The 19,035-nt window shown below is 37.0% G+C and overlaps 1 protein-coding gene across 1 annotated transcript; it reads right to left on the reverse strand.

Annotated features, from left to right (window-relative positions):
* Positions 1 to 203: 203 nt before the first annotated feature.
* LOC118200728 (uncharacterized) lies at positions 204 to 16,699 on the reverse strand. Its single transcript, XM_035372684.2, has 3 exons — positions 16,214 to 16,699; positions 2,018 to 2,068; positions 204 to 1,515 (listed from the first exon to the last, which is right to left on the reverse strand). Exons 1-3 carry the CDS (start codon positions 16,401 to 16,403, stop codon positions 611 to 613), a joined length of 1,146 nt encoding a protein of 381 aa, XP_035228575.1. The 5' UTR covers positions 16,404 to 16,699; the 3' UTR covers positions 204 to 610.
* Between the last annotated feature and the right edge of the window lie 2,336 nt (positions 16,700 to 19,035).

The following is a 19,035-nucleotide window of genomic DNA, read 5'->3' on the forward strand; positions in this document are numbered from 1 at the left end:
AAATTTAATTTTTGCGAGCTCTTAATTTTTTAGAATTTAAACGGGAAAATTAAGACTTTCATAACTCTGACGGCATATTTCATTTTAATTTCTTGATTTTCTCAAGCTCAAATAAATGAAAATCTCAAAAATGTAAATTTAAAATTTGTCCTCTCCAGAAAAGCATTACTCCAATTCAAAAGAAAGCTCAGTTAGCCGGAAAATTCTTTTGAAAATTCTTTATTCTTTAAAACACGAATTTAAAATATTTCTTGCACAAAAATAGACTCTTGAATTTTTATATGAACATACAACTGAAAATACTTACATGAATATAAACAGAATTTACATTTCAACTAATGCTAAAAAAAATCACTTTAAAAACAACGGTTTCGGATCAAATGCAATAATTTTAATAAAACCATCCGAAATGATCTGTGGTAGCTTATCAGATGTGAAACTTATTTTTACCCGTCTTGAGAGTAAAACTGTAGATTTTTTTCATCGGAGTTTTAAGCTTTTGAATCGGCACCAACTATAACAGTACTCATTTTCCCCCCTTTATTCTTAGTTTAAAAGTACTATCAAGTGCATTTTTCTTTGCAAGAAGCCTCCTTGTTCTTAAACTACTTCAAGCTTCAGTATCAGAATGATAAGACCTTAGAGATTGTCCAAGATTCCGTTTCACGTCTACTTCGGAATCTGATATATCTTTTCGATTCTTAACTTCTGCCTTTCTAAACGTTTCAGAATAGAGTTTTATTTTGGTAATTTTTCTTTTTGGAATAGCTTCTTTTTTCGAAGCTTTTTTCATATTATTTACTTCCCTGGAAGCTGTCTTGTTCTTATTCGCATCAGAGTCGAGTCTAGCATCAAGAGCTTTGCCTTTTGGAGCAACAGGATTTTTTTTAGGAACTTTGATAGGTTTCTTCCCCTTTTCAGATTCTTCTGCTTCGAGTTTTCCACTTATTGTGCCTTTTACCGTAACAGGATTTTTTGTAGAAATTTTTGTACTTCTTGCCTTTTCAAGCGAGTCTTTTTTGAGCTTTTCAACTGTCATGCCTTTCATATTAGCCGAATCTTTCGTAGACGCTTTGGTACTCTTTGCTTTTACTTTATCAGACACTACTGCTTTGAGATTTTTAGGCATTCTTTCTGTTAAGGGAACAGAATCTTTCTTGGAAGCTTTGGTACTTTTCGGTTTTACTTTTCCAGAAACTTCTGGCTTTGCTTTGCCAACCATCCTGCGAGAAATTTCCATTTCAGTGTCGGAAACGTTTAAACGCTTTTTTTTAGTTCTTGGTTTGTTAAGGGTTATTTCTGGGTCAGAAGCATGCATTTCTGGAAGACGTTTTTTTATAAAGTTTGTTTTTGAATTCTTGATCTCTTGTTTGCGAGGTAAAGCAAAAGATCCAACCGCGCCATGACAGTTTTTTGATGCCTTAGATCTTACTAGCTTACCATTCTCCAGAGCTTTCTTCACAGCAATTTTCATTAAGCCCGAAATTCTGTCTTCATTCACCTCAGAATTATTCGCTGAAAAGGAAAAAATGATGTATAACAATTAAAATTTATCTTTTTCTAATCATCTCAAAATACTGGTAAAATTCTCAACGCCAAAATAAAAAAATTAACACACAATCATTATGCATTACACATATGAATGCTTCGGCACTCAAGTTTTTTTCTGCGTTTCTCACTTTTTATTCATTTGCGCATTATAATATCCGCTATTGTGGATAACTTTCCTTGAATTTTAATTATTCGAAATTCACTTGCTGGTTTATTTTGATATGAAAGGAAAAGTTTCTTGAGCTTCCATGCTTTATATTTTGTCAGAAGACTCATTAAAGTTACACTTGCGGAGCATGTTAAATTTAAATGTCAATAATCTACATATAAATCATCTGTAGTGTGAACAGGAATTTCAAGAGATTTAGATTTCGTGTTTAAATTAACTAGGAGTTTAAGAAATCATGCCCGAGTGCCTACGTTACACTTAAAGTATAAAACTAATTTCAAGGGGAAAAAAACTTACCAAGAATCCACTTTTTAATGGCTTGGAATGAAACACCTTTCTTTGGGTCAGCTGTAATTAAAATATCATAATGAACGATCATGCTTTTCCCCTAATAATTACATATATAAAAAGCATATTAATGTAAACAAAGTATTTTTAAAAAATTAGATTAAGACTGTTATTCGGGTTTAAAATAATTAGATGTGAATACGATAAAACACAGGAAGAATGTCTGTCTGGATGGATTCGCAGAAGGCGAAGGAAAAAGGACTGGTATTTCATGTTACGTGGAGAAATGACGAAAATTATGCAGCCTAAGCCTGTTCGTCGGGATATGAATCCAAGTCGAAATACCAAGATTAAGCGATTTTCCACTCTTCGGTGATGTGCCTTTGATGGCTGAAGCCAATGGTAATAGTGCATGATGTTCCACTCAGTATTTAAGAAGGATCATCCAGAGATTCAGTAAGAGGATATCCCCCTCATTATCTCTAGATTCTAGATTTTATATTAATGAAAGATATTTTAAAAATTTTGAAAAGGAAGGATATCGAAGAACTAGTTTACATTCTAGACACGGAAAAGCGATCTCGTACAGACCTCTTGTGCAAAAAGCTTAAGCCTCTACATTCATTTAGCACTGAATACTGAGAGAGTATTTCAAAGCACAAAGTGCATTAAGAATTTAGGAATTCATTCCGAGATTCTGAGGTAGCGTGAAATGTATCACATGGATTAATTCATTGATATTCCATTCTTCAATTTACAAGAAAATGACTCGTTCTTTAATTCCCCCTGCCCACTCCCATTCTGCTTTGCAAGTTCTGAAATAAGTATTTTGTTAAATTTCTCACAGTAATTCATTTCATTATGGATAGCATCCGTAACGAAGTTTGATATTGTTTACGAAAACTGAGACACTTCAGATACTACGCAAACTTTATCCAGCTGGAGACGCGATCATCAAGGAGTTAGAACAATAATCTGCAACCGAATTTAAAATTTAATTTGAGAAAATTGAATGTTTCTTAAATTTTCAATAATTATAAAAAGAACGGTACTATTCGGTTTTGAGGGCCGTAGAAAATTACCAAAGTATTCTTGATGCCAGTGCTGCCAAAAATAATTGCGGCAACCCTAACGCAAGAAAGGAAGTATAATAGTAAATAACTATCTACGATTGATGTTTTAATATAGAATGAAAGTTTAATTTCATATAATAGATTTTATTATTATAATTTATATAAAAAAGTCTAAACATGTTTGAATGGAAGCATAAGAGTAAATAACTATTTCAGATGATTATTATAATTTATATGAAAATTGCTAAACATAACTGAATGAATGCTTGCATCACTATTTCGCTACCGAGTTATCGCTAAAGCATAATTTCATATCGTTGGTTGTTCAAACATAATTTCTATAATGAATGATGCCTTTTGTTTGAAACAATTCTCGGTAGAGTGCAGAATCGCTCACTTATTTGTTTGCCGCTTTTTACAAAGGTTAAAATCAATTGTATTTTTGTCAATTTTCTTTAACTAACTAATTAAATTAGCCGCGTAAAAGTAATTTTCCTCCTCTATTCTAAAAATAGTAATCTCTCTGCACTGCATCATTTCGAGATTAATTCATGTCATATGGGATTTGGATTATTCAATTATGGCAAAGCACACGAGGGCTATCTGCCTAAAGGGAGGGATGCCTTCGCGGAGGACTTTCTAAGGGAAACTGGCTCGTATACACGTTACACATGGGGAAAACCACGAGAACGCCCATGCAGCCAGCCCGTTCCCGGGATTCGAACCTCGGACCGAACTACCAGTGTTCAGCGTCTTTACCGCTCGGCCGCTGGTGGGCCATTTTAAGTGAAAATAGGTCGATGTGTACATAGACAAAGGGTGTGAGCAGTGGCATTTTTGTGCAATTCTGGGATTTTTTTTTTGAAGCTAAAATAGGTCGATGTGTACATGGATACCGAGTATGTGCAATTCTTAAAAACGCGTCAAGCAGTGGGTGATTCTGCACTTTACACAAAATTCTATTGCAGACTTTTGTCGTGGGCAATTCCCAAATTGTTAAATCCATAGGATATCAAAAAAGGATTTAAAAATTAAACTGGTATTTGAATGGCGTCTTAAGAAATATAGGACTATATAAACTTACGCAATCTGAAATCAGCGCGTACGCTAGATTTGGCCCGCTGTTAAATGGGCGCGTTTGCTAGATTTGGAGCTTCTGCGCATGCATTTTCGCTGCAATTTTTTTACGGTCCTCAAAACGGAATAGCACCAAAAGAATTTTTTGCATTAGGAACGTCCTTAGCAAAATCTTTCCAAATATTTGAGTGCAACTTCATGTTACCATATTTTTATCACAAGAATTGAGAAGTGTTAGTATTGCACAAACCTTACCGAGATCTTGCATTCGTACAACCTCGCAAATGGCCAGTCCTCATAGTATTGCCATTAGGCAAACCATAGGATCAGGACACTGCTTTCAAATTTGGAACTTTGCGGTTATACTGGCTTTCAGCAGGAAATTAAAGTCCTGCTCTTGCCAGTTCCTGATGTGATCCCATGTGGGGCCTGACAGAGTAGAAACCTGAAAGAAATTTTCTCTCGTGGAGGTAGAAGTGTGCTGGAGAGAGAGAAAGAGAAAAAGAAGCACTTTGCTCCTGTACTGCTACAACTTGGATGGAATCCGCCAAGCAGGGGCCGGAGAAAGAAACTTCGGATGACCTGTGTAGGACAGCCCGAATGCTAACTGTTCATTCGTCGGAGCCAGTCACGTGGGAGGTCACCCTCCCAGAAACTGACCCCGATTGATGCTGCTTGAAAACCAGAAAAACTGGAACTTAGAATTCTGAACTCAAGAGGTGGGCGGCAAATGGGCGGAGGTTTTTGTCTTCAGCCAGGATTTCGTAGATAAGAATGTCCGTGAAATTAGCGGGATTCACATTGATAATATTATTAAAAAAGTTGTTTATTCTGCTGAGGTAGTCCTGAATAGTATCTATTTTCAAGTCGGAGTGGAGAGTCCTATTCCGAACATAGTAAGGAGCTTTTGTGATGATTCTTAGCACCTTATTTTGAAGCACTTGGAGTTTGCTAATTTCGTTTGCTTTGTAGTTTGCCCAGGCTGGGGAAGCATACGTGAGAATGGGTCGGATGACAGTTTCATAAATCCTCTTTTTCAGTCTGAGGGTGAGGTTTTCATTCTTTTGGAGAGGAAAAAGCCTGAAAATGATCCCGTGTGCTTTTCCGCTTACTCTAAGCATATGATCCTTCCAATTGTAGTTCTTGTTAAGGGTAACTCCCAGGTAATTAGCTTTATCAACTGTAGGGATGATTTTGCCAAAGAGTTTAACCTCAGTTCTGATCCGTTTCCTCTGTCTGCGATTTCGAATGAGTAGAATCTTGGACTTTTCTGGCTGAATGCACGTTTTCCAGCGACTGCACCACCCCTCAATAACAGGGATTTTCGCCTGAATTCTTGACAAGGCACACTCTGGGTTTAGAGACTTGGTGGCTATCGCTGTATCATCAGCGTAGCTGGCTGTGAGAACATTTGTATCCTCGGAAAAGCAAGGGAAATCGTTGGTATAGATGATGTAAAAAAGCGGGCCTAAAACTGACCCTTGAGGAATACCTGCGTAAATATTTTTGACACATGAAGTTGCATTTCCAACTCCAACGGTGCAAGTTCTATTTTGAAGGAAGGACTTGATAATGAGTATCAGATTTCTGGGGAAACCGAGATGAATTAGCTTATAGATTAGCCCTGGATGCCAGACGCGGTCAAAAGCCTTTGCCACGTCTAGCATCAGGATAGCAACACTCATTCTGTTGTGCATAGCCGCGCCGATGAACTCCGTGAGCCTGACTAACTGCGTTGTGGTCGAAAGTCCTTTCCGGAAACCGTGCTGGTGATCAACGAGAAAGTCCAAGTTTTCTTGCATTCTGAGATAAATAATGCGTTCCAGAATCTTGCTTATGGAGGACAGCAGGCTGATGGGTCTAAAGTTTGCCGGGTAATCCTGTGTTTTCCCTGGCTTAGGAATCATCAGGATGCTTGCTTGCTTCCAGAAAAGCGGGAAATAATTTTGATACAAACATGCATTGAGAATGCCTGTTAATTTGCATACGGTCTTAAAAGGCATGTTTTTCAGCATCTGGTTCGTGATCTTGTCCTTTCCTGGAGCTTTCTTTAATTTAAGTCCCTTAATAATGTTCTGCACTTCGTGCGGCATGGTTAGTTTGATAGAAGGTTCCGTAGAAGGGGAGTGCAGCCATTGATCGTTAAGGTAATGAACTTGAATGTCCAAACTATGATCTGAGGGGAAGGAATTTGGAATGAACTGTTTAGAAAGGTGTTCCGCAAAAAGTTCCGCTTTGTCTTGATCGGAGTAAGCAAATCTGTTATCGCATTTAAGCGGTTTTCTGGCAGAGCAGGGGCGTTTTAGTGTCCTTGTATGACGCCAGATGGCGCCAGGTTCGTTGTTGATCTTTTCCATCTTATCCTGCCATAAGCTAGAACGATGGTCCTGAATCTTTTGCTTGATTTTCCTATTAAGCCTGTTAATTTGAGTTTTGATAGCAGGATCCCAGGTGAGATTAAATTCCTTTCGGAGATGATTTCGAAAGCAGATTATTTCGCGAATATTGGTAGGAAGCGTGTGCTCATGTCTGACACGGTCAACCTCAGTCGTAGCTAGGGACTTAGCAGAATGCAGGTACGAAGTAAAGTCTGTTATAGCACGTTCAATATCCGAAGTGCTTTATAACGAGTCACAATTAAAATCAGTGGTCATCAAAGTATTATGATAAAGATTCCAATCAGTATGCTTAATTGGCGGTAGGTTCTTAGCATTTTCCACTCCAAGGTAAGCAAGCACAGGTACATGATCAGAAGACATGTCACATGTTACCGTAATAGCCATAGGAATATTGAACGTCGTAATAAAAATATCCAGAATGTCAGGCCGATGGTTGAGTATATTTGGCCTATAGGTAGGCTCATCCGGCACATGCAGAAAGACAGGGTAATTACACACAAAATCATGCACTATGCGTCCATTATAATTCGAGTTGCGGCATCCCCAGTCGAGATGCTTGGCGTTTAAATCGCCACCTAGAAAGGTGGGGGAGTCTGAGTTAATAAGTCTATCCAGAATTTCAGCACTGAGCTTGTTCTCAGGGCGGTTATACACCGCACAGAAAGTGACATCCCCAATGTTGGGTAGATTCACCATCACTTTAACACTTTCCATTCCATCACAATTTTCTGCACTTTTCAGATATGAATTAAATGTCTTTTTAACATAAATGAGCACTCCGCCACCACGGTGGTGGAGTCTGTCACTACGGTAGCTGAAATAATTGGCTATCCTTAAGGAGTGCGAAGGGTTAGCATGGGTTTCTGTAATTAAGCAGATGTCTACGTCATTTTGCTGGATAAATTCATGAAGTTCCGGTATCTTGGAGGTAACGTTCTGCGCGTTCCAGAGCAGGATCTTAACAGGAGAACTTTGCCGGGAGGTGGGATTATCCATGGTTGGGGGAAGCTGGCCTGACTGTGTCCTCTATCATAGAGGCGGTAGGAATTGCCTTCGCTACATCAGCAAACATAGAGATGGCTGTTGTGAGCTTTTGAATTACCGCATTAGCTTCGTCGAGCTTTGCTTGAAGCTCACTGAGTTGTGAGAAGGTTGCTTGTGGCGCCATCTGTGGGGGAGTAGCATTACTATTGTTGACTACTCTATCTGCATATGATATGCCTTTTTGCACAAAGGATGAGCGAGGCTTGGGGTAGAACGAACAACCTTTAAAACTGGCAGTATGAGGAAGTCCGCAATGACAGCACTTTGGTGGCACATCCTTGGGCTTGGTGCAGTCACGAGACTCATGCCCCTGACCACATTTGACACACCGTGGTGCGTGACAGCATTGACTTTGAGCGTGGTAAAAGTTTTGGCATCGGAAGCACTGCGTGATACCGCGCCTACCTCTGTATCTTTCAACTGTTATCTTTAGCCTCATAAGATACTTTAGATTATTAAAAATGTCTTTGGTTTTCTCATTCCTTTCTAGCAAGATCAGGAATAGAGGCATGGGGGCAATTTCAGGACCTTTTCGGCGAGACATTTGTACAACCTTTTTAACAGCGTATCCTTCTGCAATGAGAGCATCTTGGATATCCGTAACTGGGGTGTCAATCGGAAGGCTACGAATGACGACTTTGATGTTTTTGTCTTCAGCAAGCTGATATGAATGAAATTTAATCTTTTTGTCGTCAAGGAGGTCCGTGATGTTACGATAAGTCTCACTGGAATTGACTTTGATTTCAAATTCATCTACGGCTTTCATCTTTGCATTAAATTCACTGTAGCCGGAGTTATCCAATAGATCAGTAATATCCTTCCATTTCCAGTTTGAATCCTTAATGACAATCGGCGGAAGCTTCGAACTTCTTTTCGGAAACTTAAATTCTTCAGATACATGAGCATCACTTATTTGCCCAGCCGGGCACGTGACCTCATCTGTATTTCCGATAGGCCGCACCATGCTTTCCGTCAGGGACGTACTTGCAGCCGGCTTCTCGGAGGATTCACTAGATGGCTCCACTTTAGCGTGGCTACTGGCCGCTACTTTAGATGGGTTTGTGGAGGAGATTTCATTCGGCTTTTTGGATGAATCATCAGCTTTTGCAGCCCTCGGTTTCATCCTGCGTTTTACTGCAACATCGCCTTGGGTAGTTGAGTGAGTACTCCGTTCAGTACCATGGGTATGAGCTTTTTCTGGAGGAAGCTGAGTTAGCACATGGTATTTGTTTTTCGAATCCAATTCGGCTGACTTTTCAGGGCTGAGCGGCCGTTTAACACTGTGGCTGGGGGTAATCCATTCCATGCTTGAATCCACATCGTTAGAATGGTTAGACTCAGATTGAGAGGCCAAATCTCTTTCCGTGTTTTGTATTATATCCATAAATCTGTTCAGGAATGCCAATGCAACTTGCTCATAGGGGGTCAGGCTATCATTCCTGGAAGTCAGTGCATGAAAGCGATCCACAATTTGCTGAATAATTGACATTTTCCAGATCAAGTCCAAGTCAAGAAAATTAGAACTAGGCAAGAAATAGGGCACGCAAGGACCTTTTACAGTCTCCAGAACACAAGGTTCAACAGGAACAAACCTTCTGTATGTGCCAACAAGTGCAGAAATATGCGAGCAGTTAGCAGAGTAACAGCAATCAAGAGCGAGGAAAAACTCACCACCGCGAGCAAGCAGCAAAAAGCGCTTTCAAATTTAATTGGCCTAACTGCTTAAATGGAGCAGTTTAAAAGTGATTAATGCATTTCTCAATAACTTAAATATTTCTAATAAAATACTCAACTGAAAATTTGTAAATTTACATTTATTTCAAATACATTCAACTAATAAATGATGAAAATTTACAACATTTCCGTATTAGGTGCATGCCAACCATTATTCATTCGAAAATAAAAAAAAAGGAAGACGCTAAAAGTAAAATACCTAAGATTTCCCATTAAATAGCATTTACTATGCAAGACCTATTGCGTCAGTCTGGAGTAGATTTAGCTCAACCATAAAACTCCTCTTTTAGAATCATGGTTTCACTTTCATATAATTTAAAATTTAGATATCGAAGGTGTTCTGTATGATTTAAATAAAATTTCATTTTGCAGAGGCAACAGTGTGGAAACACACTAGATGAGATAACACTTCTCCGTCAAAGCTCAGGAATTCCTGCTGTTGCTTATAAGGAACATGAGGTCAGGCCATTATGATATAAATTGACTTTCTGATTTACGATGTTAGGCATTAGATATCTAACATAGAACGTGCACTTAAAAGCTTTTTGAAGTGCAGCCCTTTAAGAATTCGACGCAAAAGTTTTGAGGTTAGTTTAGAGTATTCATTTCCTGTCAAAATTCATTCCGAAAACGATTCATTTTCATTAATAAATCAGAAACGCATAGGTACCAATTCCCACCTTTCGATCGAAGTTTGTAATGACTTCAAGCGCCTATATCTATCTGCTGACTACTACCGCGTACCGATAACAGTATTGCTAATTTGCGATTGACTGAATGCGAATCAGTTTCTATGTATTGGTCCAGAACTTCCTCAGAAACATAACAGACGTCCAGAATGTGAGTGTTTTGTACACCGTCTCCTTACCGCACTTCCTGAAACGAAAGATAACATATTGTCCTAACTGCGGCAAGTAGCCCACCAGCGGCCGAGCGGTAAAGTCGCTGAACACTGGTAGTTCGGTCCGAGGTTCGAATCCCGCGAACGGGCTGGCTGCATGGGCGTTTTCGTGGTTTTCCCCATGTGTAACGTGTATACGAGCCAGTTTCCCTTAGAAAGTCCTCCACGAAGGGCATCCCTCCCCTTAGGCAGATAGCCCTTGTGTGCTTTGCCATAATTAAATACACCACACCACACCTAACTGCGGCAAGCTGCCGACCGCAGTACAGCCTTTATCATATTCGTGCATTAATGTCCGATAGTCTCATTGTCGATGTCGATGTCGTTAATCTCATTGACAAATTCAATGCCTTTATAAACTGTATTGTTCCACACTTCATTAGTTAAAAGATTTCAGGCATTGCCGCGTCATCTAGTATGACCTAACTCATCCGACAATGGTTCGGAAAGGTAGTTCGACTCAGATCATAATTAATGAGCTGCCTGCGTACGAGTTTTTGTGGTTCTCCCCACCCATGTGTAAAAATTACGAGCCAGTTTTCCTTCAGTAGGCTTTCATGAAGGATTCCTTCCCTTCGGCCGATAGTCCTCTTGTTCTTTGCCTGAGTCAAATAAACCAAACTGATCACTGTTAGCATTTGCAAAACGGGCAGTTTTTGCCTACGTATTAATTTACAAGATCTTTCAAAGGCTAGACGCCTACCTCAAAGAACCTGCTTGTATGCTACCTATAGGTTCTTCCTTTAATGCACGTTAACACGGTCCAATAAATTTGGGAACAAACTAACAAAGCAAAAAAGAACGAATTATGTTTAACTGATCGTGCTAAATTGTTTTTGTTTTATTTTTCTTTACTCGGATGCAAGTTCAAAGTTTATTTGTTTCAAGAAGAATTTATAAGGTAAATTTACGTCAAAGTTAGTTAGAGATGAAAACTGATTCATAGTTGCTGGTCTTTGATGAGAAACGTCTTGCTTGCTTTTACAGTTTGAAATAAAGCTAAAAATTAAAAAAACAAAAATTGTTGGAAACATCATATAAACATAGTAACTTATGTAGATACAAATGAACACAGATTCCTTTTGTAAACAACGGTTTAAGTCATTTGAATGTGGCAGAGCGCACGATGGCTATCCACCCTAGGAAAAGAGATGCTTTCGTAAAAGGTGTTCTAAGCAAAACTGGCTTATTCATTTTATACACTGGAAAAACCTCGAAAACCAAACATGCAGGCAGAGCATGGGGCCGAACATTCAGCGGTCTTAATGTGAACAAGAGGCTTGTCTACAGGTGTACTGCTGGATGCAGGAGACCTGGTCTAATAAGGAAACCAAAAACGGGTCCGTAGCTAAAGTAAAATTTATTGTTATTGACCGCGGATATACGAGTGCGTATAGGTTTTTCTTTTAACTATTTTAGAGCCATGCTGATAGACTTTCAATACCTGAAGAAAATCGGAAAATTTTTGCTCCTAAATTTTCAACATTTCAGTTTTCATCTCTAAGTAATTGCAGTTTATTACTTTTCAGTTTAGCGCTGTGTCTTGTTTTGTACCTGAGAGAATAGCTTCACTTGATACACTCAATAAAGAATCTACACCTTAGGACCATTTTTGAGAGTCGCTGATAACATGTTTATAAACAGCTCTGATGAATTTACTCTACGCATGGTTGAAATCTAAATTCTCATAACTACGGTTTATAGCTGAAACTTTAATGTCGCAAATATTTCACTAAAAACTTAGTACCAATTCGGCAATTTCATTCCCATCAAGACTGTTTACGATGATTTGAAATAAATTTAACCACTATAAAATTATAGGGAGGCCTTAAATTAACTTAAATTTTACGGAAAGTATAGATTAAGGTCGACGTATGTAGATCTTTTAGAGGAAAAAAATTGTCTTTTGCTCCTGAACCTACGCCATTCACTTTCATAATCTCAAGTTTTATATACAAAATCTACGCCAACAAGACTAGTTTTTATATTGGCTCTTCTCTTCATTCATAGTTAATGAATGAAGAGAAGTGCCAATATAAAAACAATATTGGCACTTCTCTTCATTCAATATAAAAGAATAATTCTCTTCATTCATAGTTAATGAATGAGAGCTGTAATTTTTAAATAAATAATTCCTTTATATGATGACTAAACTAAACAAGAGCTCTCTTATATACAAAAGTAAACGCCACAACTAAACTATTCGAAAATCTTAATTCCGTGACTAAGGTTACATTCAGTGTTGAAGACCTTAACCCCAATTTTTCCAACAATAGTGAAGCCAAATCATTCTTAGTAAAGGCTTGGATATGCATAATATAAAATTTGATTGCAGTGGCATGCGAATGTTCACACGCGTTCATAGGGCACAGCTTTGAACTACGAATGATTAAGAAGCGAAATTGGCGAAATCATGTAATCTAAATTAAATTAAGAAGGTATTCAAGAGCTTTCAAAATAACGACCTTTGCAAGGTAAAAAGTATGCATTGTGATAAATTAATTCACTTATCTTTCACAACCACGAAGTACGATAAACTACATAATCACATCAGTTACTTCTATTTTTACTCCGGTCGCACAAATTGCTTCACTACAGCTGAGTTAGGTGTCTAAAAGATAAAAAAAGTTCTGGTTTCGACCTGTGCTGTTTTTGCAAAAATGGAGGAGGCAGTAAGCTCTCCACTGAAATAATATTAATGAAACATTTTAGTTTCTAATATAGCTGACACTTTTCGCAAAGTCTGTTTGAATGGCGAATCGATTTTGGAAACTGAATGCTTTTTACTGAGTAACGAAAACTAGATTATTTAATAATATATAGCATATTACACAAGGACTGTCTGTTTAAAGGAACGATATCTTCACGAAAGGTTTTCTAAGGAAAATGACTTGTATTAAGTTTATAAATAAGGAAAATCACGAAGCCGCATAGGCCGCCAACTGGTCTTCTAAACTTCGGGGTCGAAACCGTAGTGTGTTCAGCGATGATAACCACTTAATTACTAGCGGACAAAACCCGATATCCTGATGAAAAAATTATGTATATTATTATATATGCGCAAGAAGGGCTGATACAGAACTACCATCATAAAAGCTGGAAATTAGCTTCTTTTTATATATTTTCGTGGTTCAGTTATCCATGAAAGTTGGAGACCTATCGCATATAGATGTCCACAGTATAAATGGCCAAGCGGTAAAGTTGTTGAACATTGATAGTTGGGTTCAAATCCCGCGAACGAGCTGACTGCAGGGAGTTTTTGTGATCTTCCTATATGTAATGTGTATACGAACCAGTTTCCTCAAGAAAGTCTTCTACGAAGGCATCCCTCTCTTCAGACAGATAGTCCTGGAGTACTTTGTCATTATCAAATAGACCAAATTTATCGGATATGGATTTGCAGACAGATTTATAGATTTTGAACTGTCAAGTTTACATGGCATATGTTAGGCACTAATTCATTTCATCCCAATTAAAAACAAATTTTATAAGGTGTTATTAGAACAATGATTATGACTGCACATCTATATAAAGTCCCGATGTTCAGTCCTGTATAAATACTTGTAAACAGCATGATAAAAATCTCATGTCTTCCTGTATTAGAAATTTTAGTTTCGTCAGAAAAAAAGCCTGAATTAGGTGAATCTACGGATTATGGTAACTTGGCGATTTTTTGGCGAAACTTTCGCGACCAACCCTGCTACAGCAACCTGCTAGTTTTTTGTTGGATGCCATTTTGTTTTCACATTTTTTTTTTTTTTTTTTACAACATTTTTTCAATCTGCTAGCCGAATTACGCTTATGCTAGAACTTTTATGGAACAAAAATGCTCAATCATGACCAAGATTAGGTGTGAAATTGAGAGAAAGTGTAGAATCGCCCACTGCTTGCCAATTAAAAACCACTGCCAGTTTGGTTTTTAATTGCATATACACGGTATCCATGTACACGTCGACCTATTTTCACTTAAAAAAACATCCTAGTATTGCACAAAAATGACATTGCGCACACTCTTGATTTTATCCATATACACATCGACCTATTTTCACTTAAAAAGGTCAAAGAAAATTGACAAAAATCCAATTCTTCTCTTGTAAAAAGCGTCAAACAAATAAGTGGACGATTCTGCATTTTAGCAGCGAAGTTGTTTCTAAGTGCTTATTAGTTAAAATCCCGATTGGAATTTTCCGGGAAATATCACATTACATGTTTCATGATCTCTCATTTCTCTGAGACAAAATAATCTGTGATTCGAACTGTGTACTTCTCAGATTATTGCTAAATTCCTAGCTAAGTAACCTTTATCGCCTTACCAAAATGTCGCCAAACTACCTGTTACCATATTTCAAATATTAGCCGCTGAATTATACTGTAGAAGTTCGAAAGAAAAGTTTCATTTATCAGCTATCGTACAGAAACAGTAAACATTCTCCAGCGGGAAAATCACAGTGCAGTTAATCCGATTCATTTAAATGACAAGTATTCTCGCTAATTTTCTGTCTAACTGCCTCTGCATCTAAAAGAACACTCGTCCAAGTTGATTTTATTTGTCATTCACTCATAATCAGAGTTAGCCAAGTGCCAGCTTTCAGAGCTGAATGAAACGCCAAGCAAAAATATCGCAATATAAGTAACGCGTGAAAATGATAGCGGGCATTTAAATAGTGGAAATGATTTCAGTTTAGAATTTAAAGTTCTTTTAAGCACTTGATTTTGAAGAACAGCGATCTTTCACTTCTTAGTCACATATTTAATATCTGAAATACTGCACTGCGATTGTCCTAAAACCCAATTCTAGATTTCAGGATTAGGTAGAATTAATTGCCTTTGTCTTAGAGTATTTTCAAGTATACATGCGACAATAACCGACCGACACGTGTGCGTATCATCTAAGTGTTTAAGCATACGTGGATTTATATGCTTTATGTCTTTATGTTTCATTCATTTTGCTGAACAGTATTCAACTGTAAAAATGTAAATATCAGTCGAATAAATTTTTGTTTTTCTCGTAAAATTTCTTACGATTCCTGTTATTTACGAACAGAACAATAATTATATGCTCGACAGATAGCTAAACAAACATTTTTTGCTACTGCACAAAATTACTAGTGAGATTGCTATTTTTCTGGTGCTGCAGATCATCAGATAATAGCGAGAATATATTCTGAAGGAAATTTAAAATGATGAAAGTGCTAAAACTAACTGAAATTTTAAATAATTTTTCTTTAGATTGGTATTTAAGACAAACATCAGCAACATTATCTATGCTTTTTCTAACATTCATTTTAATAGTAATTGAAATCTGTGTAGTTATTTAGGAACGTGGTTAGAATTTAAACACGAGTTAAAATAAGAAAGGTAAAGTAGATTTTAATGAAGCATTGCAAAATGCCATTAACATGCATGCAAGAAATGGTTTTGGAAAATTCAATCTTAGAAACAGTTAAGTAAATCAGTCTAACTTTGCGGCTAGTGCCGCTACATCAACATATCTGTAACTATTATTCATGCATTATTCATCACTCGTATGCATTACTATAAAAAATATGAGCATGAAGGAAATATCGTACAAGATTCCTATATCGCATTTATTAGTTTTCTTTCTGTGACTTATTAAGAGTTTATACTTAGCTCCGGAATATCAACAAACTATAGCTCACTTGAACGATATCCAATATGAATTTTTATAGCTGAACGCACTAGAAGAACGGCAATATGGTACGAACAGAAGAAAAAGAGAAAAGGAAAAAATGTCCGTTTATATATATATATATATATATATATATATATATATGTATAGGTACAGACATATTTCTTCTAATTCATTATTATTTTTTGATGCCAAGAAAGTATGTTAATTAATATTTGAAGGACATTGCGGATTAAATGTTAACTTAATAACTTAAGCAGGATTTTACTCAGTACACCTCTATACTACTTAACAGATCATTTCTGAATTCTAATAAGAAAAGCTTACCTAATGTGCTTACCGCCTCCAGTATCATAACTACAGTAGTCTTTTTGCTTACTTTATTAACTGCAGCATCAGCAACCTCACCGAAGAGACTTCGATGCTTCAAAGGTAAACTTGGCTGGATAGGAGTTGAAGAATCGCATGCACCAGACATGAACGCTTGCTGTTTTATTTTATGTAATCTTTTATCCATATTTGAAAACCAACACTAGGACAATTCTTCTGAAACAACGGGGGTCCGATTTGAATGTAAGATAATGACAGATACTTTCATTTCGGTTTTAAAACTATTCAATAGTTATTCAGTTCACTAAAACATAGGAGATGCACATACACAGTATTAAATGTTTATAACATCAATATAAATTTATCTGCAACCTAAAATACAGCTAGGAAAAATGGCGAAGTTCAACTTGGCAAAACCCAAACTTATATCATCCTCTTCTCCTACTTTGTGAAGCCTGGCTGCCGTTCTGCTCCTTGTGCTCCTACGCATGCGCAACGAACTTTTATTTATTTACAGTGGTGGCCAAAATTGTAGACACTTTTGGAAATTTTTATGTTTTTGAACTTTGTATGCTTATAGAAAATCTTACGTTCCGCAAAATGCAAACTTATATATATATATCATTTTAAAGAGAATTTATTACTGAATTCAATACAAAACCCAAAATTCAATTATTTGCAATACAAAAAAAGTTATATGTACTTTAATATAAATAAAAAACACGGTTATGAAGTGGTTTGTAATGTCTAGCTTTCCTGGCGAATCACTGTTCTTGTTCTGAGAACCAATGAAATGTTAGTAACTGCCAGTAGAAGCTGACATCATGTTTACACTTGAAACAATTCATTATTTTGTTTTGTTCTGTAGAAGGAGAACCTGTTTCTTATACACTGCAATTACAAGTATACAAATTTTTGTAAAAATTTTTAATATTTAGTCAAGAAGCAATGACATCAAATAAAAGAGTAGATTGGACACCTAGAAAGAGATGTAATATTATTGTGTTACGAGAAAGTGGTCTTTCCTATGCTGAAATTGCAAGGCAGGTGGGTGGTTCAGTGACTACATCTGGAGTCCGAAAGTTTTGTTTACGATATCAGGAGACAAATTCAATAAAAAAAACAAAGAAGGAAAAGGCCGAAAAAGGTGCACCACATCTTTTGATTACAGAAGAATAAAAAGACTATGTCTCCAAGATAGAAAAATGTCATCAGAGGCCATCAGAAGCGATCTGAATGATGCTGGTGTTTCTGTCAGGTCAAGAACAATCAGGAGAAGATTAATAGATGTTGGACAGAGAGGTAGAATTCCACGAAAAAAGCCTTATCTTAATTTTCAGCAACGAAAAAAAAAAAAAAAAAAAAAAAAAAAAGACTACAGTGGGCAAAGGAACACATTAATTGAACAGATGATCAGTGGTCACAAGTTATATGGAGTGATGAAACTAAGATATCGTTATTCGGTAGTGATGGGCGAAAATATGTAAGACGTAGAATAGGAGAAGAGCTACATCCTGACTGCCTTCAAGCAACTGCGAAGAACCCAGTTAGTGTCATGATTTGGTCATGCACGTCAGCAGATGGTATTGGTCGCCTTCATGTCATCAATGGGACACTGAATGCCAGAAAATACATTGACACTATTCTAGAACCAAAACTTCTACTTTCCATCAGAGATCTCTTTCCCAACAATGCTTCGTTTATTTTTCAGCAGGATTCTGCTCCTTGCCACACGGCCAAAATATCGAAAGAGTGGTTTCGTACAAAGAGCATTAAATTGTTGTCAATGCCAGGAAACAGTCCTGACCTCAATCCTATCGAAAATTTGCGGCACCATTTGAAAACTCTTGTCCGAATGAGGCGCCCATCAAATAAAAGGGAACTAATTGAGGCTATAATTGTTTCCTGGCATCATGTAATAACGAAAGAAGAGCTTAAAACTCTTGTCAGCTCAATGAAACGTCGATGTGAAGCTGTAATCAATAATAAAGGGTACCCTACTAAGTACTGATAACTCACTGCAATCATCACTATCTAATGTATATCGATAACTATTATCGTTTAACTTTTTTTGTATTGCAAATAATTGAATTTTGTGTTTTGTATTGAATTCAGTAATAAATTCTCTTTAAAATGATATATACAAGTTTGCATTTTGTGAAACGTAACGTTTTCTATAAGCATACAAAGTTCAAAAACATAAAAATTTCCAAAAGTGTCCACAATTTTGGCCACCACTGTATATATGGTCGCATTCCCTCCACTCCAGAGACAACGTCAGTTTTGTAAAGGTATTTAAGAATTCTGAATGCATTTGGTGATAAAGTTCCCTAAAATTCGATATCGCCAGGGATTCTTATTGCAGTGGGCAATCAAATCGGCCATTGGGTCGATATCTCCCAGTTTCATTTTCCTTAACATTTCGCCTCTGGCTTCCTCGTATCTCTTACAATGAATAATTACATGTTCCATGCTGTCGATCAGTAAACATTTACTACAGTAAGGAGAATCGGATCTTCGATATCTGTATCGGAGCTGTTTTGTATCTAGCATCTGCAGTGTTGCTTTACTAATTGTGACTTCCATAGCTCTACTAATGTTTAGCCGGTACTTTTCCGTTTTGCCGGCGCAGGCGATAAATTCGTCAATAATGATACAACTAATGCTAAACGGAATATCCTCGCTGGTAACCTTTTACGCCTCATTTTCAAAACAAGTCTCAGCCATTCTCATCAGATTGATTGTTGCTTTCAATACTGGCATACAATTACATAGAATTTTTACCAAATAGTTCAGTTTTATGCTTTAAGGTCATTCGC

The sequence above is a fragment of the Stegodyphus dumicola genome, chromosome X1 (assembly GCF_044657685.1).
Source record: "Stegodyphus dumicola isolate Sdum_Otavi_A_Nest chromosome X1, ASM4465768v1".
NCBI lineage: Eukaryota > Metazoa > Arthropoda > Arachnida > Araneae > Eresidae > Stegodyphus > Stegodyphus dumicola.

Bases quoted from the DNA above. Each gene is read 5' to 3' on its own strand.
- LOC118200728 (XM_035372684.2), bottom strand. From the start codon at position 16,403: ATGGATAAAAGATTACATAAAATAAAACAGCAAGCGTTCATGTCTGGT. The intron at 2,069-16,213 runs GTAAGCTTTTCT...TTTTAATTACAG, and splicing joins GGAGGCGGTAAGCACATTAG to CTGACCCAAAGAAAGGTGTT. The intron at 1,516-2,017 runs GTAAGTTTTTTT...TTTCCTTTTCAG, and splicing joins CATTAAAAAGTGGATTCTTG to CGAATAATTCTGAGGTGAAT.